The 27,145-nt window shown below is 53.3% G+C and overlaps 1 protein-coding gene across 1 annotated transcript in view; it reads left to right on the top strand.

The window, feature by feature from the left end:
• Positions 1-1,203: 1,203 nt before the first annotated feature.
• PDE6B (phosphodiesterase 6B) overlaps positions 1,204-27,145 on the top strand; it is a 28,942-nt gene continuing 3,000 nt past the window's right edge. The window contains exons 1-19 of the mRNA XM_043447995.1: positions 1,204-1,713; positions 3,812-3,964; positions 4,210-4,299; positions 18,152-18,292; positions 18,381-18,455; positions 19,304-19,368; positions 20,159-20,225; positions 20,396-20,443; positions 21,158-21,307; positions 21,406-21,549; positions 21,863-21,928; positions 22,377-22,523; positions 23,816-23,923; positions 24,160-24,269; positions 24,385-24,472; positions 24,859-24,959; positions 25,193-25,300; positions 25,802-25,865; positions 26,175-26,249. Coding sequence (XP_043303930.1) covers positions 1,246-1,713; positions 3,812-3,964; positions 4,210-4,299; positions 18,152-18,292; positions 18,381-18,455; positions 19,304-19,368; positions 20,159-20,225; positions 20,396-20,443; positions 21,158-21,307; positions 21,406-21,549; positions 21,863-21,928; positions 22,377-22,523; positions 23,816-23,923; positions 24,160-24,269; positions 24,385-24,472; positions 24,859-24,959; positions 25,193-25,300; positions 25,802-25,865; positions 26,175-26,249 — 2,268 coding nt within the window. The 5' untranslated portion in view covers positions 1,204-1,245. The remainder of the gene's footprint in view (positions 1,714-3,811; positions 3,965-4,209; positions 4,300-18,151; positions 18,293-18,380; positions 18,456-19,303; positions 19,369-20,158; positions 20,226-20,395; positions 20,444-21,157; positions 21,308-21,405; positions 21,550-21,862; positions 21,929-22,376; positions 22,524-23,815; positions 23,924-24,159; positions 24,270-24,384; positions 24,473-24,858; positions 24,960-25,192; positions 25,301-25,801; positions 25,866-26,174; positions 26,250-27,145) is intronic.

Raw genomic sequence — 27,145 nt, 5'->3', positions numbered from 1 at the left:
ATAGACATGGCAACATGAGAAAGACAAGGAAACCTGAAGCCCTTCTCCCGGCTTTCCGTGACTCGGTCTCCAGCTAAACCGCTCCGCTTCCACCTCTGGCCAGGGTGCTCAGCACCCTTCTGGCTGCTGCAGAAGGTGAGCCCAGAACGCCAGCCCCCCCGACTCTGCTGAGTGATGTGCACGCTGGTCCCACGGTGGGCAGAGCTCCTACCCGTGACCGTGCTGCAGTCCCTGAGCACACGTGCCCACTCACATGCATGCATCCTCGTGCACACCCAGCATATGCACTCACATGCATGTGCACGTATCTGTACATGGTTTCTTGTGTGAAGGGAAGTGAAGGGAACTCTTACAACTGGAGAGTCAGGCAGACCTGGGGTGAGTCCTCCAGTTGTAACCCAAGCTTTTTCATCTCATCCCAGCTCGCAGGGAGGTTGGGATCAGACCTCGAGGAGGGAGAGTGGCACAGCACTCAGCCGGAGGCCCCCGCTGCTGTCTGGGCCCACGGGTCCCTGTGTGAGGCCCAGACACACAGGCATGATCCCGTCTGTAACACCGGGTGGCGCTGGCAGAGCCACCCTGGGCTCTGTGTGAGCAGAGGGCCTGGCAGCCTGAGTGAGGGTGCCAACAAGTGGGGGCTGGGCCGAGAAGAGAGGAGTGTGGTGGGCGCTCGTGGAGACCACTCCTAACTAGAGATGCGGGCTCTTGACAGAGAATAGCCCCCTCCTCGGTGCGAAGAGAAGGAGAGGCAGTGCAGAGCCCCTCCTGGGGCCCCTCCTCCACCCCTCCTCCCCACTCCCTGCTTCCCTCCCCAGGGTGGGCAGCACATTTGGGGGTCTACCCCACCCCCCGAGCAGAGCTCTGCCCCGCTGCCTAGCACACCTGAGCCCAGGTCTGGGGGCCCAGGAGACCTGGGGCTGCTGCCAGACCATCCCCGATCCTTGGGTGGCCCCTCGTGGCATTTGTGCCATCACCTCTCCCTGGGGGTGGGTGGAAGGGCCTGTCTCCATGCCAGGACCCCTGCCACAGGCGGAAGGCCCTGAGCTATTACCCTGCAGCCCCCAGCCTAGGGGGTCTGATGTTCCCAGGAAGCAGGCAGTCCGGGCCCCAGGGGAGGGAGGGCAGGCGTGGGTGGGTCAGCTGGTGTGGTAATCATCACTAAGACAGGCTTTGCTGATGACAGTGTTTGCTGGAGGGCCCTGTGCGCAGGGGCGGGTGCTGCTCTCGGACGGGTGTCTGGACACCATGAGCCTCAGTGAGGAGCAGGTGCACAGGTTCCTGGACCAGAACCCCGGCTTCGCGGACCAGTACTTTGGGAAGAAGCTGAGCCCGGAGGATGCGGCTCGCGCCTGTGAGGACGGGTGCCCCGAGGGCTGTGCCAGCTTCCGAGAGCTGTGCCAGGTGGAGGAGAGCGCGGCCCTGTTCGAGCTAGTGCAGGACATGCAGGAGAGCGTGAACATGGAGCGCGTGGTCTTTAAGATCCTGCGGCGCCTCTGCTCCATCCTGCATGCCGACCGCTGCAGCCTCTTCATGTACCGCCAGCGCAACGGCGTGGCCGAGCTCGCCACCCGCCTCTTCAGCGTGCAGCCCGACAGCGTCCTGGAGGACTGCCTGGTGCCTCCCGACTCCGAGATCGTCTTCCCGCTGGACATCGGGGTCGTGGGCCATGTGGCGCAGACCAAGAAGATGGTGAACATCCAGGACGTGATGGAGGTGGGATTCGTAGGCCCTGGGGGTGTTCAGGTTTTAGGAGGCAGCGAGCGGAGCAGAGCTAGCTCAGAGTTGCCGGGGGAGGCCTGAGGGGGCAGGGGGGACGCCTGCCGCCCCTTGAGGCATGACTCCCTGGGCAGGGTTCAGGCAGGAAGAGCTCTGGGTAGGGACCGGTGCGGAGACCCAGGAAGGCGAGGCTGCTGGACCCCGGAACCCTGAGCTCGCAGCCTCGTCAGAGATTGCACCACCTGCCGGGGTGGGCAAGCTTGGCGGTTCAGAAATTGGTCCAGGTTCCCTGCTGGCCTAGTGGTTAGAACTCTGCACTTTCTCTGCTGTGGCCTGGGATTCAGTCCCTGGTGGGGGAGGAGATCCAAAAGTGTCCCGGCAAGAAAAAAAATTTAAAAAAAGAAGCTGGCCCAGGGCGCCCAGAGGACAAGGGACGGGACTGGGGTGGACACCTGCGAAGCGTGTGGGGAGGGGCCCATGGTGGGCACAGGAAGGGCTGGCCGCCTCTTCTGTCCTCCCCACCACCTTGGGAGGGTCACAGGTCTCGCCTGGGAGTGGCTCTGCCCCCTCCCTTGATGCGAAGGGTCCAGAGGGAGGCACCCACAGGGACAGGCCGCTGCCGCAGCAGCCACAACCCCTCATCCCTCAAGACAAAAACAAACTTGTGGACGGACCCCCAGGCCCCTGGCTCCAGACTGCAATCCTCTTAAACTTATCTCCTCAAACAAGCCTTGGTCCAGCGACCTGAATATGCTAATCTCTGGGATTAGCTTCATTTCACTTCCTTTTTAGGAAATGGGTCACCCATGAATCAGAAGGTCCAGAGCGTAAATTACCAGGAAAACATCCTGCAGGAGTTGGGGGGCTGCACCGGGAGCCCCCCGCCCCCCCTCCCCCTCCTCCCGCTTCATCTCGCCTCTCCCCTCTGTGAGCCTCCACCCCCACCCCCCGACCCACACCTGTGCTGTTGGTTCTGAGGCTCTGGCCCAAATGGCCAGTGGGGGTGCCACCAGGTGGCTGCTGAGAACCGAGGGCTCAGGGGGAGACAGCGGGCAGAGGTTGAACACAGGGGAGAGTGGTGGTGCCCGGCAATGCCAGAGTCTCTGAACCCGCATCACTGAGGCATCTAGACTATGTCGTGGGGGGCAGCTGCTGTGTGGGGAAACTCCCAGGAAACTGGATGGCCTGGACGAGGGAGGTGGGCAGGACTGGGCAAGCCACGCAGAGCACGGGTGGACCAGGAGGCAGGCGGGCCCAGGGATGCTGCGGTGACTGACCGACGACAGGGCCTGAGCAGCAGGCACAGAGTTGGGGGCACTTTAAAGAAGTCCCAGGGCCTGGCTGGGTCTGAGGGACAGGGCGATAAGGCCCAGTTCCCCTTTCTGGGCTGGTGTGTGGATGCCAATCCTTGGAAAGGGGACAGGCGGGCAGGTGTTTCTGGGCGTGAGGTCCAGGATGCAAAGGGCAACTGGACCAGAACAAAGCTCAGATGAGCTGTTTCCTTCAACCGGCCCCTGACCAGGGAGAGGCCCTGAAAAGCAACTCCAAGACTGAGGGAACCTGCTCTGGGGGCCAGGCAAGGACAGAGGTCTCTTTGTGGGGGCAAGAAACCCCGTGGAGCAGATGCCTGCTGGAGCAGGGCCCAGGAGGTCCATGGGGCTGGCAGACAGGTCCTAAGTGTGGGAGCGGGCTCAGGGTGGCTGAGGGCAGGAGGAGACTACAGCCCAGACCAGGAGGGGCTTGCAGACGCATGGACTAGACAGACTCAAGAGGCATCTGGAAGGCCAGTTAGCCAGATGGAAGCAGATGTGGAGGCACTAGGCCTGCTCATAGCCAAGCTCTGCAGTCTGCAGTTCAAGAGCTGGGGGTCGTTGGCTCTGAGATGGGGTGATAAGGACTGAGCCAAGCTGGAACCCCAAGCACAGGCCATTGGCCATGTCTGCATGTGCTTCCCAGGCTCCTGATATCCAGGGCATGGCCCCCTGGGTCTTAGCACTGGCCTGGGCAGCTTAGCCGTGACCCCCAGGGACAGGGGGGACCAGGACTCTGGGTCCACAGAGCGATGGCCTCTCCCTTCTTTCCTCTCGTCTCGTAGTGCCCCCACTTCAGCTCCTTTGCGGATGAACTGACCGACTATGTGACGAGGAACATCCTGGCCACACCCATCATGAACGGCAAAGATGTCGTGGCTGTGATCATGGCTGTGAACAAGCTGGATGGCCCATGTTTCACAAGTGAAGATGAAGACGTGAGTGTCAGGGGACCCTCCGGCATGCACGCCTATACCTGGGGGCAGTGTCTGCGTGGCCGCTCTCCTCATGTGGCCCCGGGGGCTCACCTGCTTGTCTGCTGCCAGTCAGCCCAGGGGCGAGGTCGGTGCGGTGTGTGTGGTCCCCACTCTCCACCGCTGGGCATCTCCTCCGCAAACACACACCTGGGCATGCATCTGAAAGCCGGGGTTTTTAACTGCTGCTGTCACAACCTCTGTTTCAGGTTTTCCTGAAATATCTGAACTTCGGGACATTAAACTTGAAGATCTACCACTTGAGCTACCTGCACAACTGCGAGACTCGACGTGGCCAGGTAACCTCACGCGCTGCCAGCCGGGCCAGCTCCACGCCCGCCCTCCGGGGTGCCTGTGTGTGCCCAGGCATCTCTCAGGACAGAGGCATGTGGTGCCATGGGCACCTGGGTACCTTGAGGGAGAGGACCCAGGGCTTTGTGCTTGTGGGTCAGAGCTGTGAATGTGTGGAGCTGCAGGCAGGGAGGCCAGGACCCTGTGGGAGGCCGGGGGCCTTGCCCTCAGGCCCAGGGCTGTGACCACCCGCAAACTCGGCATCACCGCTCCGCCTTAGAAGCCGCCTCCAGCCTTCTCTAGAAGGAGCAGGGGTGGATCGTGAATGTACAGCAGGGTCAGAGAGTCCCAGCACTCGTCAGCCAAGCCTGTAAGTGGACTCTGCCCCTGCCACACAGGAGAGAAATTGCCTCCAGGACTGGAGACTTCTTTGTCCCTGAGCGAGGAGGCCCAGGGGCCTCAGCCCATGGGGTTTGGCCCATGGTCCTCTGTGCAGACGGGGAGGTGGGGGGACGCTCGGGGTAGGAAGGGGGAGTGAGAGGGGGCCTGGCAGGGCCTGAGGCCAACAGTGCTGGACTGCAGTGTGGGGCTGAGAGCAAGGCTGGGCGTGGGGCCGGGAGAGCCCACTGAGAGCTGCAAAGTGCTCTTAGAAGAGCCTCTGGGTGGACGCCGGTCTCCATGCAGTGGGGACGGGGCTGCACCAGAGATTATTATGCTACTTCCTTCTTTCTGTTATTATTTGTCCATTAGTCTGGACACAGGGGTATTCTTTATGCTTTAAGGTGTAACCCAGCATGACTAAACTGATTATATTGTTCAGTTCATTTTCTCAGTGGCTCCTGTGCCCTCTGACATGTCCACCGACCCCATCACTCTGGGTGGCTTTTGTTCAGTCTGTGGGCGTGTGGTGGGTTTTTCGATTCGGGCTTCTGTGCATCCTTAGTGCTTCCCACGTAACTTCCTTACTCTCTACAAAATGCTCCTGTCTCCTTTGTATTTTCGTGCCCAGTCCTGAAATTACCCATTCCCCAAGGGGACTGGCCCCTTTTGTTGGAGATAGTGTTAGAAACAACATCCAGAGCACCAGGTGTGACCTTGGCCTGGCGTGCTCTGGCTTCCAGGCCCTCAGTCGGCAGAGCACAGAGACGTGGGTGCGTGTGCACAGCTGAAACGGTTTCTGCGGGTAGCCATCCGCGTCTACACTAAGCTAGGCCCGAGTTCCTGTTGATGTCTCCAGTCCCACCTCGTGTGTCATCCTGACCTCCTCCCTCCAGTGCACAGGGATGTCCCTGGCTCCCGTCTTCTGCTGTTGGCTTGGTCGTTGTCCAGTTTCGGAGCACGTGTATGGCAGGGTCAAAACTGTAACCTGTGATCCACAAGAAGCAAGTTCATCACCAGAGCCCAGAGTGTGTGCACTCCTCTGTCTTTGCTCTTTGCAGATGCCATCATTTCCAAAATGCTGAGGGCAATGCCTCTCCCTATCCCCTTCCATTAGGAGGTCTCTTGCATTCTCTTGTCACAGTCTGCATTCTTTCCTGGAATCTTTCCAGGAATTGAAAGGATTTCCAATCTTTCCTGGAATGAAATGATTTTTTATTTGCAAATATTGCAGTTCATTCTTTGTGCTGTAGCTTTTTATAGATCTTGACAAATGCATCATGGTATGTATCTACCGTTACAGTGTCATAAAGAATCATTTCAACACCCTAAAAACCCCCACCTCCACCAAAGCCCTGACAACTGATATTTTCACTGTCTCCATAGTTTTGCCTTTTGCTGACTGTCATATACTTGGAATCAAAGAGTATGGAGCATTTCAGGACTGGCTTCTTTCACTTAGTAATATGCATTTAGGGTTCCTGCATGTCTTTTCATGGCTCGGTAGCCCAGTTCTTTTCATTGTTGAATACTATACCAAAGACTGGATGCATCACAATTTATTTACCTATTCAGCCATGGAAGGACATCTTGATTGCTTCCAGTTTGGGGCAATTATGAATAAAACTGCTATGAACATTTGTAGACAGGTTTTTGTGTGGGCATGAGTTTTTAATTTGATCGAGTAAATACCAAACAGTGTGATTGCTGGGTAATATGGTATATAATTGTGTTTAACTTCATGAGCCACTGTCCCAAAGTGGCTGTCCTGTTTTACATCCCCACCAACAGTGAACGAAAACCCCTGCAGCTCTGTCTGCATCTCTGTCAGTGTTTTAGATTTTGGTCATTCTTACTGTTGCTTTAATTCACAGCTCTAATGACAAGTGACTTTGGACATCTTTTCATGTACTTATTTGTCAACTGCATTTCTACTCTTTGGTGAGGTGTCTGTTCAAATCTTTTGCCCATTTGAAATCAGATTGTTTTTTTCTTACTGTTTAGTTTCAAGAGTTTTTTGTAACATTGGGTTTTAAGTCCTTTATCAGATATGTATTTTGCAAATATTTTCTCCAGTGGTATAGCTTGTCTTTTCATTCTCTTACTAGTATATTTGGAAAAAAGTTTTATATTCTCTTTTTTTAAATTGAAGTATAGTTGATTTACAATGTTATGTTAATTTCTGCTATCTAACCAAGTGATTCACTTATATATATATATATACATTCTTTTTCAAATATTCTTTCCCATTATAGTTTATCATAGGGTATTGACTATAGTTCCCTGTGCTATACAGTAGGACCTTGCTGTTTATCCACCCTATATATAGTGACTTACATCTGCTAACCCCAAACTCACACTCCAGCCCTCTGCAACCCCCTTCCCCTTGGTAACCACTGTCCATGAGTCTGAAAACATAAGTTTTTAATTTTAATAAATTTATTTAATATAAATTGATATATTAAGTATAATATATCTGATAAAATGTTAATATTAATCATAATATTAATTTAAATATAATTATTATAATATAATTGATTGTATTAATAAACATAATATATTAAATAAATTTACTAGGATGGATTGCAGTTGAGTGTTACATCTTAAAACTCCTCAGCAAACCCAAAGTCATCTAGGTTTTGTCCTATGTCACCTTCTAGCAGTTTTATACTTTGCATTTTACACTTAGGTCTATGGGTTAATCTCAAGAAAGGTGTAAGGTTTGTGTCTACACACAATTTTTTGCATATGATATCCAATTATTCCAGCAGCAGTCAGTGAAAAGACCAGCCTTTTCCCACTGAATTTCTTGGTTTGTTTGTCCAGCTGCAGTTGACTGATTTGTGTGCATCTATTTCTGGGCTTTCTATTCAGTTCCATTGATCTATGTTCCTGTTTTTCGCCAATACTATAGCTTCATAGTCTTGAAGATGGGAATATCAACTCTTGCAACTTTTTTTTTCCTGCAGTATTGTGCTGGCTATTTTGTGGTTTTTGCCTTTCCATATAAATTTTAAAATCAGTTTGTCCATATGCACAAAACAGCTCGCTGACATTTTAACTGGTTCTAGATTAGATCTGCACATTAGGTTGAGAAGAATTGGCGTCTTAACAATAAGGAGTTTCCAGTTCATGAATGGAGAATATCTGTTTATTTAGATTGTCCTCGATTTCTTCAGAGTTTTGTCAATTTTGCATATGGATTCAGCACTTTGCATATGGATATTGAGTTACTTTGTACCTAATTACTTAATTTTATGCTATTGTACGGAGAAGGCAATGGCACTATACTCCAGTACTCTTGCATGGAAAATCCCATGGATGGAGGAGCCTGGTAGGGTGTAGTCCATGGGGTCGCTACGAATCAGACACGATAGAGCGACTTCACTTTCACTTTTCACTTTCATGCATTGGAGAAGGAAATGGCAACCCACTCCAGTGTTCTTGCCTGGAGAATCCCAGGGACGGGGGAGCCTGGTGGGCTGCCGTCTGCGGGGTCGCACAGAGTCAGACATGACTGAAGCGACTTAGCAGTAGCAGCAGCAGCATGCTAATGTAAGTAGTATTGTGTTTTTAATTTCAAATGCCAGCTCTTCACTGCTCGTATAAAGGGAAGCAACCGACTTTCATTACATGTCAACTTTGTTATCTTATAACCTTAAGACAATAATTAGTTCCAGGAGGTTTTAAAAACTGATCCCTTGGTATTTTCCCATGAATGATAATGTATGTCATCTGCAAGCAAAGACAGTTTTACTCCTTCCTTCCCCATCTCTCTCCATTGTTCTTTCTCTGTCTTAGCGCACCTGCTAGGACTTTCAGAACGATGCTGCCGTGAGTGGTAACATGGCCATCCTTGACTTGCTCCTGATGTTAGGGAAAGAACCACTTTCTCACCATCAGATATGACATTCACTAAGGGTTTTTGTAGAATTTTTTCTAGTTGACAAAGTTCCCCTCTATTTACACTTGGCTTAGAGATTTTATTCTGAATGAGAGTTGGATTTTGTCAATACTTTTCTCCATCAATTGATAGGCTCATGTTAATGTTTTCCTCTTTTGCCCAATAATATGGTGGGTTACATTAATTGATTTTCAAATGCTGGACCAGCTTTGCATACCTGGGAGGTATGCTGTCACTCAGTTGTGGAGCATAATTATTTTTATGTGCTATTGAGTTGGTTTCACTAATATTTTATTAAGAATTTTTGTAGCTATGTTCATGAGAGATTTTGGCCTATAGATTTCTTTCTTGCAATGTCTTTATCTGGTTTGGATATTAGGGTAATGCTGGCCTCAAAGAATAGGTTTAGAGGTTTTCCTTCTGCTTCTATATTCAGGAAAAGATTGCTGTGAATTGGCATAATTTCATCCCTAAATGTTTTGTACAATTCACCAGTGAAACTATCAGAGACTGATGCTTTCTTTTGGAAGATTATTAATTATTGACCCAATGTCTTTAACACTTTTAGGTCTATTCAGATTATTCTGTTTATCCTTGTGTTGGTGTTTGTAGTTTGTGTCTTTCAAAGCATTGAAACATTCATTTAATCTAAATTATTTAATCTAGATTATCAAATTTGGGGGCTTACAGTTGTTTTTAATATTTGTTACTTATTAGTCATTTCCTTCTGCTTGCTTTAGGCTTAAAATAATCTTTTTTCCTAGTTTCCTAGGATTAAATTATTGATTTTAGACTGTTCTTCTTTCCTAATACATGCAATCAATGATATAAATTTCACTCCAAGCCCTGCTTTCATGGTATCCCACAAACTTTGTTAAGTTGTATTTTCATTTGGTTTAAAATCTTTGTAAATTTCTCTTGAGACTTCTTTGATCCATATATTAATTAGAAGTGTATTGCTTAATCTATTTTGGAATTTTCCAACTATCTTTCTGTTAATGATTTCTAGTTTATTGCCCTGTGGTATGACAATGTATTCTTATGATTTTTAATTCTTTTAAATGTGTTAAGACATGTTTTGTGACCCAGAATATGGTCTGTATTGGTGAATGTCCCATGTGACCTTGAGAAAAATGTGTGTTCTGCTGTTGTTGGATGAAGTTGTCTACAGATATTCATTGCAGCCATTGCTGTTTAGTTCAACTATGTTCTTACTGAGTTTCTGCCTGCAGGATCTATCAATCAACTGAAAGAAGAACACTGAAGTCTCCAACTATAATAGTGAACTTATCTATGTGTCTTGCAGTTCCATTAGTTTTTACTTTATGCAATCTGATGCTCTGCTGTTAGGTGTATACACATTAAGGATTAACGTCTCCTTGGAGAAACAACTGCTTTATCATTATGTAATGTCCCTCTTTACTCCTGATAATTTTTCTTCTGAAGAAGAAAAATCTTTTCTTCTGCTTTGTATAAACTTAACATAGCTCTCTCAGCTTTCTTTTGTTTGGTGTTAGCATGGAATATATTTTTCCATTCCTTTACTTTTTTCCCAGTTATTTTCCTTGTGATAAAATACATATAACAAAAAAAATTACTACCTCAATCATATTTCGTTTGTTCGTTTGTTTTGTTTTTTTTGAATGACAATGGATTACATTATGTTTATTTCTTTACAATCACACTACTGGTTTTGGTAATAGAGAGGATGCTCATAGTAATTTCATGCTCTTCTAGAATGTCTGGACTTAACGTGTAAAGACAGCATGGGGCCAGTTTGTTACGCTTTTTTCCTGACAAAGCAAGAGAATTTGCTGGGAAAGAGCACAGAGAGCAGCAGGGTAAGGGAAACCAGGAGGACCGCCCCACCACGTGGCTCTCAGTCTTGGGGACGGGATCAGTTTCCAGGTTGTCTTTGGCCAACCATTGTGACTTAGAGTTCTTCCTGGTGGTGCACGCATTGCTCAGCCAAGATGAATGCCAGAGGGAAGGGTTCTGACAGGTGGTCAGACGCATGGTGTCTCTTTTTGACCTTTCCCAAACTCTTCTAGTTGGTGGCTTATTAGTTCTGTGTTCACTACCAGGACCTCCTGTCATAAAATAACTCATGCACACGGAGACTGTGGTGCCTGGCTAGGGTGGGCGGTTTGTGCTTCCCCAGCAACTCCCCCCTGAGGGACTGCATACTCAAGATACTTTTCGGGAACTGGGGTGGAGGTCTCTTCCTTCTGTAACTACTTCCTGCTGTGTGTGGACATAGTCCTGCCTAGCAGAGCAGAAGTCTCTCTCTACCTGTTCTAACTTGACGAGGTATTCTGTATCTGTATACAGGTTTCTGTATCTGAAATCTGTATCTGTATCTGAATTATGTATCAGAATTCTGTATGCTGCATTCTTATAGTAACAGCAATTTAGTCTGAAACTATTGGACCCTGTCAGAGATGAAACAGGGGCCAAACAGGAGGCCTAACAGAATGGTTATCACCAGTCCCCAGAAAAGGAAGATAAAATTTGGGGTGCGGGCTGCAGGCTGTGTGTGTGACTGTCTTAAATCATTTTTAACCTACTGTTCAGTGGTATTAAGCACATTCACATCAGGCAACCACCACCACCATCCATCTTCAGAACTCTGTACAGACTCCCAAATTGGAACTGTATCCTCTTTAAACACCAACTCCCCAGATCCCCCATCGCAGCCCCTGGAAACCACATTCTATTCTCTGTTTCTGTGATTTTAGCTCATATAAGTGGGATCCTATAGTATTTGTCTCTTTGTGACTGGCTTATTGCACAGAGCATAATGTCCTCAAGGTTCATCCATGTCAGAGCATGTTCAGAGTTTTATTCCTTTTTAAGGCTGAATAGTATACCATTGTATGTATATACCATATTTTTGCTTCTCTGTTCATCTGTTGATGGACACTTTTGTTGCTCCAACATTTTAGCTATTATGAATAATGCTGCTGTGAACATGGGTGCACAGATATCTCTTTGAAATCCAGCTTTCAACTCTTTTGAGTGTATGACCAGAAGTGGAAATGTTGGATGATATGGTAATTCTGTATAATTTTTTTAAAAAACCTCCATATTGTTTTCCAAAGTGTCTGTGCCATTTTGCATTCCCACCAACAGTGCAAAAGGGTCCCAATTTCTCTACTTCCTTGCCAATACTCATTTTTTGTTTCGGTTTTAACAGTAGTCATCCTAACGGGTGTTAGTTTCGATTGTAGTTATGATTTGCATTCCCCTAATGATTACTGATATTGATCATCTTTTCATGTTTATTGGCCATTTGTATTTCTTCTTTGTGAGAAATGTCTATTCAACTTCTTTGCCCATTTTTTAATCTGGTTGTTTGCTTTTGTTGTTGAATTTTAGTAGTTCTCTGCATAATCTTTGTATTAATCTCTTAACAGATGTGTGATTTGTAAATATTTTCTCCCATTGTGGAGATATTTTCTCCCTCCCTTTTGACTCTGTTAATGGTGTCTTTCGATGCACAAAAGTTTTTAATTTTCAGAAAGTCCAGTTTGTCTATTTTTTCTTTTGTTGTCAGTCATAATGTTACATCTAAGCAATCAGATATAAGCAAGAAGACTCTTGAGAGTCCCTTGGACTGCTAAGATATCCAACCAGTCCATCCTAAAGGAGATGAGTCCTGGGTGTTCATTGGAAGGACTGATGTTGAAGCTGAAACTCCAATACTTTGGCCACCTGATGCAAAGAGTTGACTCATTTGAAAAGATCCTGATGCTGGGAAAGATTGAGGGCAGGAGAAGGAGGTGACAACAGAGAATGAGATGGTTGGATGGCATCACCAACTCAATGGACAAGGGTTTAGGCGGACTCCAGGAGTTGGTGATGGACAGGGAGGCCTGGCGTGCCGTGGTTCATGGGGTCGCAAAGAGTCGGACACAACTAGGTGACTGAACTGAAGCAGTCATTGCCAAATCCAATGTCAGGAAGCTTTTTTCCTGTGTTTTCTTCTAAGTTCATAGTTTTAGATCTTACATTTAGGTCTTGATCTGTTTTGAGTTTATTTTTGCTTATGATGTGAGGTAAGGGTCCAACTTCATCATTTTGCTTGTGGATATCCAGTTTTCCTGGCACCATTTGTTGAAAAGACTACTCTTTACCCATTGAATGATCTTAGCTTTTTTTGTCAAAAATAATTTGACCACATATGCCAGGGTTTATTTTTGGACTCTGTAAGCTATTCCATTGGTCTATATGTCTGTCTTTATGTTAGTATCATGTTTTGATTAATGTTGGATTGTACTATGTTTTGAAATCAGGCAATATGAGTCCTCCAGCTTTAGTCTTTCTCAAGATTGTTTTAACTATTTAAGATTCTCTTGAGTTGCTATATGAACTCCAGAATGTGTTTTTATACTTCTGCAAAAGCACCATTGAGATTTTGATAGGGATTACATTGAACCTGTAGGTTACTTTGGATAGTATTGACATTGTAACAACATTAAGTCTTCTACTTCATAAGCAAAGAATGTCTTGCTAACTATTTATGTCTTCTTTAATTTATTTCAGCAATATTTTAGTTTTCATTGTTATAATAACTCTGGTTCTGAGGTCCTTTCATTTTACCCGGAGGGCATTTCTTGCTGGGCAATTGTAGTGGTCATTTATTCCCTCAACTTTTGTTTTTCTGGAGATGTCTTAATTTCTCCCTCACTCTTAAAGGGCAGTTTTCCCAGATACAAGATTCTCGATTGACAGGTTTTTTGTTTTGTTGTTGTTGTTGTTTAATTTTAGCACTTTGAATACACCAGATTGGGCTTCCCTGGTGGCCCAGTTGGTAAAGAATTCACCTGCAACATGGGAGAGCTGGGTTTGATCCCTGGGTTGGGAAGACCAGCTCAATCAGTAAAGAATCTGCCTGCAATGCAGGAGACCCAGGCTCAATTCCTGGGATGGGAAGATCCCCTGGAGAAGGAAATGGCAACCCACTCCAGTGGAGTGGAGTTGCCTGGAGAATCCCGTGGACAGAGGAGACTGGCAGGCTACAGTCCACAGGGTTGCAAGAGTCGGACACGACTTAGCAACTAAACCACCATACACCAGGTCACTGCCTTCTGGTCCCCAAAGTTTCAGCAGATTTTGTGCTGAAATGAGAGCAGATGAGAAATCTGCTGATAAACTTAGTGAGGATCCCCTGTATGTGATGAGTCTCTTCTCTCACTGTTTTCAAGAGTCTCTCCATCTTTCGACAGCTTGATTATAACCTGGGTGTCTTTGAATTCATCCCATTTGGTGTGTGTTGAACCTCCTGGATGGTAGTATTCAAGTATTTCATTAAATTCCAGCCCTTATTTCTTCCCATATGCTCGCTGTGTGCGCTTTTGCCTTTGGTGAGGCCTCGCCGTCCCCCTGGGAGGGGTTCTGAGTGGCTTTCATCCTACCCTGGCTTTGAGGCTGCCTTTCTCTCAGCTTCCTCTCAGTCAGGCCCCTTAACCTAACTGCTGTGAGGACATTTCCCCAACTTCTTATCTGCAGCTTCAAGAAGTGGCCTGAGGCCAAGATGCAAACCCACCCCACACACCCCAGGTGTGGGCCTGGGAGGCAAGTCTGGGGGCATCTTCCGGACTCTGCCCCACCACACACACCTTCCCCCAGCAGATCTCACCCAGGGGGCTGTGTTCCTTCCAGGAAAGTTGGATCTCAGGAGAAGCCAGGTTTCTAATTCTCTGCCTGCCATGTTCTGAGCCCCTAGCCCTTGCTCTGGATATCCTCACTTTTCAGCTCCTCTTCCAGCATACTGTCTCACAGTCCCGCTCCTTCTGCCTCTCTCATTAGCCACCCCAACTCAACTCAGTCAGAGCCACACTTTGAAAACTTAAGCTCTATCACTGGGGGGCCCTCAGGGCCTCTCCTGCAGCCCCTGCCCACCTCTCCCTACTCCACCATCCTGCCCCAGCCATGCTCCTCTCAGGGGCTTATGGACTTGCTGGTCCCTCTGCCAAGAACACTGCCCTATACATCCCATGGCTCCTTTGTAGACAGATCTCCCCTGACCTGAGCACCTCCTCACTCTAGCCCTGCATTCCCCCAACCTACCTCCACCTGCTGGACCCCCTGAATTTGCTCATCTCCCTGTGATGAACCATCTGGTTGCTTTGTTTGTTTATGTTCTAGCCTGCACTCCCCACAGTAGAAAATGAATCTAAGAGTCAAGGATTTTTGTCTGTTCTATCGTCCAGTTGTACCAGTCCTAACGCAGGCAGTAAATATCATTCCAGCAAATGAATCCCTGACACTTAGGAAACACGACCATCCAGAGACCCGTTGTTTCCAGCTCTTCAGACCACATGCATGTACAGATGTGGGAGTTATAAAGGGGACTTCCAACAGTGGGCATTCATGTCTCAATTAAACACTTTGATTTCCACTCAGATGTCACCTAACCCCAGTAGAAAGCCAATTCTGAGACCTTACACTCTGAACAGCATTTTAAAGAACTCTACTTCACAGCTCTATCTCACAGCTCTTTTTGAAAAGAAAAGACTGAAATGAACAAAGCCTGGCTCCCACATTGCCTGCAGTTCAGTCTGGTGCCCACTCCTTCCTCACGCTGTAGGGGAGCCCCAAGTGCAAATTAAAGCACTTCTATGCACAGTGCCCACCTCTCCCTCGCATAGACCTTAGCAATTCTCCAGGGTCCTAGGCCCCTTCCCCAGTCAAGAACCACCGCCAATCAGCCCTGATCACTCTCCCCATGGACTCCACCTCAGGGGCTCCTGTCAACCCCTTTTAGAAGGTGTCTTGGCCACTTAAGTCAGAGGCCAGAGAAACAACAAAGAAATCATAGACTTGGCCCTGGAATGTTGGAATTTCTCTCAGATCTGCTGTGTGAGGCTGACTGGCCAGTTGTAGCTGCGATTCCCACTGCCCATGTTGCAGCACCAGCTGGATGAGAGGCCCCTGGTGTACAGAACTTTGGCTCCACGCCGCCCAGGCCATGCTTTTGTCCACGACCCGTTGGCTGGTATGAAAGCAGAGCATGTGCACTGCTGCTCCCAGGATGAGGTGGGAGGCATCCCAATTCACAAGGCTACATAAAGAGCACCCAGGCTCAAAGCTATCTTGTATTCCTGATCTGTGAACACGTGGAAGAGTTTGGAAGTCAGGACATGTGAGTGGAGGCAGCAAGGAGGGGTGAGCTCGCCCCCCTGGGCAGTGCAGGCCAATTTTTGTCACTGCAGCGCCCACTCTGATGTCACTTGACACACGACTGGGAGAAGATGTATCATAGGGTGAACCTTCTTTCCACTATCAGAAACCATAAGCATAAGAATAACAGTCACCTATAGTAAAATGACGGGGAAACAATGTATTTGCATATTTATTATTTTTGCCTTAATGTAATTTCTTCCTTTTTCTTTCTTTCCGTTCTTTGACCATGTGGCTTGTGGGATCTTAGTTCCCTGACCAGGGATCAAACCCAAACCCTCAGCATTGACAGTGTGGAGTCCCAACCACTGGACAGCTAGGGAATTCCCTAATTTTCTTAATTTTTAAGTTAATTATTTAACTTGAATAATGGCTTTGTTTAACAACTGATTCTCAAAATTCTTTAAGATTCAAGAATTTGCCCCTAAATAAGGGCCTTGGGAGCTCAAGTTGCCCAGGGCCTCTGGGTCACCTTTCCCATCTGCCCCCTGCCCTCCAGGCAGCCTGAAATCCCCCCCATAGTATGAGCATAAGCTTAGGCCTCACAGGCCAGCCTCCCCATTCCAGTGGTGGTGCAGGCCTCTGCATTATCTGTCCCCAAATGCAACTGGATGCCCCTCACTTCCAGGGTCACCAGGTGGCCCCTCCCAGATTTCATCTTGGAGCGTCAAAGAACACCCATAATGAATCTGTGAAGGGCTACACTGCAGCTCCTGCCGACCACAGGCTCCTGGTCACTCAGACAGAGAAGGGGCTCCAGGGGCGCCCCCAAGACAGCACAGTTCACAGCAGTCCAGACAAGCAGTCCAAGGGCCCACAGAGCGGGGAGGGCAGACTGGTCTGGGAAGAGCCGCTCCAGACAGATGTGGGACAGGCAGAGGGGGGCGGGCGTGGGACAGGTGCTGCATGAATCCATTTAGACGAAGTTCTAAAACACTCAGCGGTCAGCAGTTCTAGGAGGGATGAGGGTGTTGGTTGGGAGCTGAGGACCTTCCTGGGGGCTGGAATGCTCTAAAACCTGGTATGGCAATGGCTACAGGTGCCCCCTAAGATGCCCTCATCCCATCAGACGGTACCCCAGACTCAAGTCAGAGAGAAACAGGAAGAAGGGGAAGGCAGAGGCCTGGGGTGGGCCTCACACCTGGCTTCAGACCACCGTGGACACACTGCCTGACCCGCTGAGCACCCATTTCCTTGGGGCCATGATAGAACCTGCTTCAGAGCAGCGTCCAGCATGGGGACTGGCCCTTGGTCCGACTGTGGCACTGGAGGGGCAAGGTGGAGTTGCAGGGAGGTCTCCCCTAGAGGCTGTGCTGTGACACCCGAGTCCTTTCCTCCTCACTCCGTCCCTCTCCAAGAGGACAGGTTTGGGAACTGAAGTACTCAGATGACTCAAAAATTAGGCTTTCAGCCCAGACACCCCCCACCCCCAAGCTCAGCTGTCCATGACATACCTGGGCACCTGACCGCCCCGCTCCAACATCTGTGACATGGGTTCTGCTCCCACCAGGACTGGTACCAAGGAGTTCAGCAGGTCTCTGAGGGTAGAGGCACAGGGGACTGACACGCACACACTCACTCTCAGATGCACACACTGCCACACACACTCACAAAGTGGCAGGGAGGGAGCCAGGCAAGGAGGCTGGCTCCTCACGGTGGAGGAGGAGGGACCGGGCACCAGGCCGCCCTCCTTACAGGTCAGAAGGCAGGGAGGCGGTGACTGTGTGTGAAGGAGTGGGGCCTAGAGGGGCTGGCCCGGGGCCGTGGCTGAGGAGGTCAGGGGAGAGGCTGACCCTGCACAGCAGCCAGGCCCGGCCGGGGGTTAATGTCCCAGGCAGGGTCTGGCCAGGCCCTCCTGGAGCGCGTCAGGGCATTCTCGATCTCAACGTGCTTTGCAGAGACCACGAAAGCACCTGACGTCCAGAAAACAACAAATTCATGTTCTCAAGCCCCAGCTTCTCACAGGCTAGTTGTGGAGGGCTGACTGGTCAGATCTCTGCCTTTCAAGGTCATGGCAATTGATCTAAATTTTCACTTATTCACTCACCACCACAGCCTGAGGCCAGCACCAAGGAGTGAGTGGCAGGGATGTGGCCAAAGCCTGGAGAACTTACCTGTGGGAAAGCTTCCGGAGACCCTGAGGCAGGGAGCCAAGGGCCACATGCTAGACCAAACCTCGGGTGCTGGCACCCTGCAGAGATGCCGGGAGAGGCGCCACTGTCCACGTCCCTGGGGCATCATTGTCCTTGTCCCCGGGGCACCATTGTCTGTGTCCCGGGCTCCGTGTGCACGTGTGGAAGTGCGTGTCTCAGGTGTGACAGCCCTCACCCAGGTGTTGCTGTGCAGACGGGGGTGGGTGTGGCCACGGACCCAACACTGTGCCACTCCCCCAGGTGCTGCTGTGGTCGGCCAACAAGGTGTTTGAGGAGCTGACAGACATCGAGAGGCAGTTTCACAAGGCCTTCTACACTGTTCGGGCCTATCTGAACTGTGACCGGTACTCGGTGGGCCTCCTGGACATGACCAAGGAGAAGGTGAGGCCCGAGCACCCTCAGGCCCCCGGCCCGCCTCGTCCTGCTCTGCCGCTGACTCGATGCCCGGCTCCCTTCTCTTCTCTTCCAGGAATTCTTTGACGTGTGGCCCGTGCTGATGGGAGAGGCCCAGGCGTACTCAGGCCCCCGCACACCTGACGGCCGAGTAAGTCGCAGGCAGGGGCACAGGCCTGCCCTGCACCCGGTTTCCTGGCCCAGCTTCCCTGAGGGGAAGGGTTGCCCCAGCTGACCGGGTGGGAGGGAAGGCTCAGGAGGCTGTGGCGAGGCAAGGACAGGGTGGAGGGCTGCCTGGCTCTCTGACCGCTCTAGAGGGCAGGCCCCTGAGGACGTCTCCCCAGCACCAGCCCCCTGCAGCGCTCTGGGGCCAAGGGCCAGGCCTGGTCATGACGAGGGCTGTCAGCCTGGTTTACTGACCAACATCTGCTCTGGCTGAGCAGACCTGCTGCCCTGTTCTTAGATCGCTCTAACATCTGCCCAAGCGGGGCTGCGTGGGGGTGCGAGCGGGGTAGGGACGTGTGCAGATACCTCAGCCACACGCTGTGCATCCAGCCGGGGTCACACATCAGAGCTGTGACTCAATTTCCCCTCCTGTCAAGTGGGGCGACAACAGGCTGTCTCAGGAACTCCAAGGGTTCTGTGTGCCAAGTACATGTGGGAATCTCTGCAGAAAGGCTGGCTGTGACCACAACTTGTCCCAGTTATATGGGAGGGACAGGTGTGTGTGTGTGTGAGAGAGAGAGAGACACACAGGCCTGGCTCAGCTGCACGCACTTGTGTGACGGATAGAGGCCAGTGTGTGGGGGGGACATGGCTGGAGGGAAGAAAGACTTGTGTCCCAGGTCAGACAGTGCTGGTCCACGTGTGTGTGCAGTTCACGTGTGTGCCTGCGTGTCAGTATGTGGGCTCATGTGGTGTGTCGTGTGTGTGGGTGTGGTGTGTGTGGTGGGGTTCCCATTGGGGAGCCCCTCATGCCTGCTGCGGTCTGCTTCTCAGGAAATCCTCTTCTACAAAGTCATCGACTACATCCTCCACGGCAAGGAAGACATCAAGGTCATCCCGTAAGTGTCAGGGTTCTGAGAAGTGTTACCAGAGGGCCCAGGCTGGACGGGGCTGAGGGCCCATCACGGCGGAGTCCGAGGCCCCAGCTCACCCCCACGCACGTCGACGCTCCCAGCGCTGTGGGGTGAGGCAGGACAGAGTGCGGAGGGAGGCTGACTCAATAGTCTGGGAGGAAATGCCTGGGGTCACGAGGAGGCCTGACGTCCCACGAACATTGCTGTGGACTCAAGGCTCAGCGGGACTGTCCGCATGGTCCTGTCAGCAGTGACTGGCCTTTGAGGCCCTTAGGGTCTCATCTTGGCTCACCCGGTCAGCCCACAGGCGGAGTCTCCAGGGAGGCACAACACTGCACAGCTGGGGGCGGAGGGTGGGACGGGAGGGACCAGCCCAGCGGGCAGCAGAGCCAGTGGAGGTGAGGGCAGCCTGGAGAGACCAGGGGTGGCAGCTGGTCACTTCCAGCCCCACAGCGACACAGCTGCACAAGCCCCAGAACCCCATTAGGACCCTGCCCCGCGGGGCTCACGCAGGGAGCAGGACCCAGAGCCAAGCCTGCGGGGGGGATGCCTGTGGCTCCCAGGAAGACGGGGGGCTTCCTGCAGGGCGGGGTCCTCCTCACGGGCAGAGAAGGAGGCACAACGCAGCTCAGGTGTCCCCAGACCCAGCCCTGGCCTGCCCTCCCCTTCTTCAAGTCTTTGCCTGCTTCCCACACCCACCTGGCGCCCGGGGAAGGGAATCGGCACACACACGCCCGAGCGCCTGCCCATCCATCCCCTGCTTCTCTCCCCACAGCTCGCCCCCGGCCGACCACTGGGCCCTTGCCAGCGGCCTTCCAACCTACGTGGCAGAAAGTGGCTTTGTGAGTCCCCCAGAGCCCTGCACCTGACCCATGGCACCCCAGTCCTCCCCACAGGCCTGTGTGCCCCAGCTTTGCCTACACAGAAGCTCATCAGATTGGACAGTCTATTTTAGAATCATACTCTATATTTGGCCACTTCAAGTGAAATTGTATTTCTGATCCTTTTTCAGATCTGTAACATTATGAATGCCCCTGCCGATGAAATGTTCAATTTTCAGGTATCTGTCTATTCATTAATGGAATGTGTACCGTACTTTAGGAAAAAAGATGTTGTGATTCAGAAGTGATGAACTGAATTCATTTTTGCTGCTTAAGAAACAACCTCAGATCTCACAGGCTAACACCAGCAAAGCGTGTTCTGTGCACTCAGGTCGGCTGGTTGGGTGGTTGCAGTGGCAAGGGTTCACGTCTGCTCTGTCTGGGGACACACGAGCAGGGTGGGCTCTTTCCCGAAGGAGGCCCAGGTCATGTGGACTGTGGAACTGGGCTTTATCTTTCAGGGCCTCCTCCAGGAACTGGCCAGGGTCCATATTTCACTGGCTAACCATGAGTGGAATGTGAACGGGGACCCACCACGCTGTCTGTGGGGCCTGGGGGAATGCCAGGCCCCTTGTTCAGCAATTATTGGGAACTTGGCAGCAGAGCATCCGGTCAAGCGGCAGGGGAGGGGGGAAGTGGGGGGGCTCCAAGAGCGGGAACCGATGTGACTACAGCACTCGAGCGGTGAGGCGTCCTGGTGGACATCTTCCGCCTCTTCCAGGAAGAGGTCACCGCCAGCTCGCAGGCATGGTGGGCCAACAGACGGAAGCAGGGACCCAGCCTCTGCCCTTTGAGGGCAGAAGAAGCGATGTTCATGCTCCCTGGGTGACAAGCAGGCACAGGCCAGGGTCGGACCCAGGGCAGCGGTCAGCTCTGGACACCTCTCGCCGCAGGCGGGGCCTCTGGATGACTCTGGGTGGGTCGTCAAGAACGTCCTCTCCATGCCCATCGTCAACAAGAAGGAGGAGATCGTGGGGGTCGCAACATTTTACAACAGGAAGGACGGGAAGCCCTTCGACGAGCAGGATGAAGTCCTGATGGAGGTGGGGTTCCAGAGGCGGCCCCTGGGTGGTGGGGCCCAGGCCTGGGAGCCCGCCCCGGGGGTGCCCCGAGGCGCCCATGAGGTGATGTGCGCCTGCAGTCCCTCACGCAGTTCCTGGGGTGGTCGGCGCTGAACACTGACACCTACGACAAGATGAACAAGCTGGAGAACCGCAAGGACATCGCCCAGGACATGGTGTTGTACCACGTGCGGTGCGACAGGGAGGAGATCCAGCTGATCCTGGTGCGTCCGGCGCGCCCACGGGGGCGGGGTGTGGCCTAGACCTGCACATGCTGCACCGCCGGGGGCTCCCTGCCCGGCCGCACGCCCCAAGCAGAGATCCCAGCCCTTCCGGTCGTGCTGTGTGAGGGCTCAACCACCATCGTCCAGGTGGAGAGCTGGGACTGGTGCGGAGGGAACAAGAGCCGACCCGAGGCCACCGCCACGGTCTCTGAGGCCAGAGGCTCCGGCTGGGGCTCCCCGAGGGGTCACCCTGTCCCACAGCCATGAGGGGGGCAGCTGACACCGTCACCGTCTCATACATCTTCTCTCCCAGCCAACAAGAGAACGCCTCGGGAAGGAGCCCGCCGACTGCGAGGAGGACGAGCTGGGGAAAATCCTGGTCAGAGTCCGGCCCTGCCCAGGGTGGGGGGGCGGCGAGGAGCCCTGAGCAAGGGGAGATACCACCCCCCCTAGGTGGCAGAGGGTGGTCCTGTGGCGTTTGTGCTGAACACGCCTGTCCCTGTGATCCTGTGTGTCTGTGTATCCTCCCACGTGCCTGTGTATTCACATGTCCTTGTTGATCTCGGCGTGTGCCCACGCATGTGTGTATCTTCGCATCTCCCTCACAACTTCACTTGCCCAGCAGGCAAATTCTTGCTGCTGGGCCACCTGTGGGAGAAGGGGAGAGGAAAGGGGTGAACCAGGAGGGGCTGAGAGTGCCTCAGGCTGCAGGCCAAAGTTAAGAGACACCTGGCGTATCTGAGGCTGGACAGAGGATCCTGAGAGAAGCCAAGGAGCAGGCAGGGCTCCGGCGGGCCTGCCCCTCAGCCCCACTGTCCCTCCCACAGAAGGAAGTCCTGCCAGGGCCCGCCAAGTTTGACATCTATGAGTTCCACTTCTCGGACCTGGAGTGCACGGAGCTGGAGCTGGTCAAATGCGGTATCCAGATGTACTATGAGCTGGGTGTGGTTCGAAAGTTCCAGATCCCCCAGGAGGTGAGGGCTCATTTGTGATCCAAGGTTCCAGCTCTCCCAGGAGGTCAGAGAGAGATGGTCGGGATCCCAGTTCCCACAGGAAGTCTGGGGGCAAGCCATGTCCACGCAGAATGGACAGTGCAGGCCAGCAAAATACACACAGCAAGTGTGTGGAGACTACATCACTGGATGGACGGACGGAAGGAGAGTGTGATACACAGTCTGTGATACTGCCTGTGCTGCAGGCAGTCTGATCACACATCACTGGGCAGCAGCGGGGGTCTGGTGTCAGGAGCAGGGGGCCCAGCAGAAGCAGCCCAGCACCTGCGCAGAAAGCACACGGTGCCCTGTAGGTGTGAGCACAGCGGGCCCCTTGGGGCTGGTCCCTGGGAGCAGGGTCCACCTTCCCAGCTCTGCTGCTTCCCTGTGGCTTTCTGGCTTCTGCCTGCATCCACATTTAGGGAGCATCTGCTTCCCTAAGTCAAGTCAGAGAACATCTTACATTACGGTCCAGACAAGCGCAGCAGTCTGGCATTTTCTAAGACGCTGCCCAAAAAACTAAGGGAAAACACAAAAGAAATACATTACAGAAAATACTAACAGAATGCAGGAATTCCAAATAATTTCTGGCCCTAAAAACGCTGTGGAAGCAGTAAGAAGCTCCGTTGAGCCCGTGTTCTATCATCCAAATGCAACTGCCCTTCAGAGGAAGGCTCACCCTCCTGCTGCCCCTCAACCTCTGGACCTTCAGCAACCACCTCTTTCTCCACCACTGTGCCCGGTGCCCACACATCCTGCCCCACTCAGATGCCCATGGCTGAAATGGACATTTTCTTCTAAAACATTCCAGGCCCCTCGCCTGGGATCCTTTCCCGACCCGAGGTTTGGCAACAGGATGGAGGCCCCAGGCATCCTGTGGACACTGGAGCTGTTCTCGGCCTCAGCTCCGCTCTTCTGGCTCCCTGCCACCCCCATCCGCACACCCCCCGTCGGCCCCTCTTCGCCCCGCGTCCGCCCCCTTGTCCCCCCTCATCCACTCCCGGCCCGCCCCCCGCGCGCCCACTGCCCGCCCCTCTTCCGTGCCCCTCCTCCGCCCCGCCCCCATCCGCACCCCTTCCACCCATCCTGCGCCCCCCTGCCCCGGTCCACCCCTCGTCCACCCCGAGGTGCCTCCAGGAAGGCGGTTGGAGGCCCGTGGACAGGAGGGCCGCGGGGCGGGGAGGGACGTGAGCCTTTCGCACTGCCGTCAGCTGGAAATGCGTCGCTGGAACTGGGCACTGCGGTGCCTGGACCCCGTGTCTCACCTCCCGCAGGTCCTGGTGCGGTTCCTGTTCTCCGTGAGCAAGGGCTACAGGAGAATCACCTACCACAACTGGCGCCACGGCTTCAACGTGGCCCAGACCATGTTCACGCTGCTCATGGTGCGTGGACGGGGTAGGGGTGGGGAGAGGGCACCCTGTCTGATCGGAGCTGGGAGGAGCCGCCTGCCCCCCACAGCGGCGCCCGGGGCAGGGAGCCTGAAGGCGGGGCCTTCAAGGGGGGAAGCGGTGCGGGCACGCGAGCTGGGGAGGGGCTGCTGGCTCAGCTGAGCTCCCAGGGGGCCAGGCAGGGCAGGAAGGGAGGTGGGCAGGAGGAATCTGGGCGCCTGTCTCTGCAGACGGGCAAGCTGAAGAGCTACTACACAGACCTGGAGGCCTTTGCCATGGTGACCGCAGGCCTGTGCCACGACATTGACCATCGGGGCACCAACAACCTGTACCAGATGAAGTAGGCGCGCGTCCTGGGGCCTCTGAGGGTGCTGCCCCTTCCCTGGGGTGCTGGGCACACGGGCTGCCCTGGGGCCTCTGCCCACTGCTTGTTCTTAGCCAAACCTCTGTGACAGGTCCCAGAACCCTTTAGCCAAGCTCCACGGCTCCTCGATTTTGGAACGACACCACCTGGAGTTCGGGAAGTTCCTTCTCTCCGAGGAGGTCCGTGTCCTCCCCTCACTCTCCCTAGTTGCAGGCCAGCTGACCTGTGCCCGCACCCCTCCTCCACTGCCAGCGACCACGCCACATGCTCTGGGCTGAGAAGGGAGGCAGGGCTGATGAGAAGCGAGGGGGCGATGGGACTGTCTGGTGGTTCCAGTTTGGAAATGCCCCCTGGGGGCGGGGGCTCATATCCCAGGTGTTGAGGGGAGGTGGGCTGTTAGACGCCCCCCCAGTGCAATATGGGGCCACCAGCGTCTGGGGCCAATGACCCTTGGGTAGAACATGGCCAGCGACACGGGGAGGGACAGATGGGCAGCCTCCAGGAGGGAGGTGGGGACAGGCACAGAAGTGGGCGCGGCTGTGACGGGAGCGCCCCCCGCCGGCAGACCCTGAACATCTACCAGAACCTGAACCGGCGGCAGCACGAGCACGTGATCCACCTCATGGACATCGCCATCATCGCCACGGACCTGGCGCTCTACTTCAAGTGGGTGCCGCCCCCCGCCCCGCTGGCGCCCCAGGGCCCTGTTGGGAAGGAGCCGGCAGAGGGGCACCTGGGGCCCCAGACACGTGCCCCACCTCCGGACCCCAGGCCTGGACTCCGGCCTCGGTTCCTCTCTTGGAGGGTGGGTGGAGCTCAGGCCAAGGAGGACAAGTTGGCAGGGTCCTGCGTGGGTGGCAGGGAGGGGTCGACTCCCTCACTTTGTCCTTCGGGTTCAGGAAGAGGACGATGTTCCAGAAAATTGTGGATGAGTCCAAGAACTACGAGGACAGGAAGAGCTGGGTGGAATACCTGTCCCTGGAGACCACAAGGAAGGAGATCGTCATGTGAGCAGAACAGGCGGCTTCACCCCTCGATTGCAGTGCCTCCTGCAAAGCTCCATGGGCCAGACTAGGAGCCCAGAGCCTGGGCAGCTCACTTCTGGACAGCGTCCATGCCCCCACCCCAGCTGCTCTCATTTCCGGGGAGGCTGCAGGATTTGGGATCAGACAGGCCGAGTCCACAATTAAATAATTTGCTCACGTTATGAGCCTCCATTCCTTCATCTGCAAAGTGGAGATTCAGAACTAGTCCAGCCCCAGGCCTGTCCCAGTGGCCCAATGAGGAGATATGTGTAAATCACTGGCCCCCAAGAAACACTTGCTGGCTTTCATCCCTGGCGGCCTGGGGTGACAGGGGAGGGCTGGAGTGGTGTGCAGGGTAGGACATCCACTACTGGAAGGACACTGGTGCTTGGATCTGTGCCCCCAGGGACACCAGGCCTTGCAGGGGTGGAGGGCAAGGAGGGAGGCCAGGCTGGGCATACCTGGAACTCCATCTGCCCACAGGGCCATGATGATGACGGCGTGTGACCTGTCTGCCATCACCAAGCCCTGGGAAGTTCAGAGCAAGGTCAGAGTCACATGGGTCCCCAGACATCTTGCCAGTCTGCATGGGGTTGCATCTAAGTGGGGCCTGGGGTAGGGAAATAGCCCCACTTGTCTGCAAGGTGAGGCGAGCGTGGCTGCCCAGCTCTGGGGCCCAGCCAGAGCTGCCACGCTGGAAGAGGCTCCTGGGTACCACAGCAATGTAGCCTCAGTAGTAGGGCCACCAGTCTGGGGCACAGAAGGCCGAGGGCCCTGGCCATCCTGGCAGGATCTCAGGACAATATCTGACCAAGCGCTGAATCCACCGGGTGCTTGCCTTCTGTGTGCCTTTCAGGTCGCTCTGCTGGTGGCAGCTGAGTTCTGGGAACAAGGGGACTTGGAGAGGACAGTTCTGGATCAGCAGCCCATTGTGAGTGTCGCTTCCAGTATCCTCAACAGCTGTCTCGGTCCTTGGGAGCCTCAGGCCTGGCTGGGTGCAGACTGGGGACCCCCAGGGGTTCTGGAATCCTGGGGCCTAACTCTCACTTTGTGGGGTCATGTGACATGAGCCTGGATCTGGGTAAAGTTGTGGAAATACAGGGATTGGGTAAAGAGGTGATGCCCTGCAGAGGTGGACAGCTGTTGCTGAAGCCGCGGAGCCAGGCTGCGGCTCCTGGTCGAGAGCCCCCATGGGCCCAGGCAGCTCTGCAGTGAGCCCCTATGTGGCTGCGAGCTGCTCCAGGGAGGCTCAGGGTGGGGCAGGCCTGGCCCACGGGGAGAGTGCTGGGCGGGGGAGTGGTGGCCAGAGTCCAGGGCTCACCTGGATGTGGCTGTAGCTGTGGAGGGAGTAGCCGAGGTGGGGAGTGTGCGGCAGGGCTGGGGTGGTGTGCAGAGCAGGACTGCCCACTACTGGAAGGACACGGGGGCTTGGACCTGTGCCCACAGTCACCAGACCTCACAGGAGTGGAGGTGAGAGAGGGAGGCAGACTTGGTGTACCTGGAGCTCCATCTGCCCACAGGCCCACAGGATGCCAGGATCTTTGGGTCAGCAATGTGGGGATCAGGAATCTGTTGCTAGACTGAACTGGCACCTGCATGGGGACAAGGACACAAGCACTGCCCAACAATGAGCAGAAGAGACAGAGGAAGGTTTGGTCTCACAGGCCAACTCCAGCCTCTGAAGAGCTCTTTGAGCACGGGGCTGCGAAGGCCCGGGGCCAGGTGCAGACTACAGGAAAGGGTGCCCTGACCAACCCCGAATCTTGGTGGGAGGACAGGCAGCCTGTCTGTCTCCCCAGGCTAGGACACTAGGGTCCTGCATGACTC

Source organism: Cervus canadensis, chromosome 26 (genome assembly GCF_019320065.1).
Source record: "Cervus canadensis isolate Bull #8, Minnesota chromosome 26, ASM1932006v1, whole genome shotgun sequence".
Classification (NCBI taxonomy): Eukaryota; Metazoa; Chordata; class Mammalia; order Artiodactyla; family Cervidae; genus Cervus; species Cervus canadensis.
The sequence above is the reverse complement of the archived record's forward strand: the minus strand, read 5'-3'. Positions and strand labels throughout refer to the sequence as shown.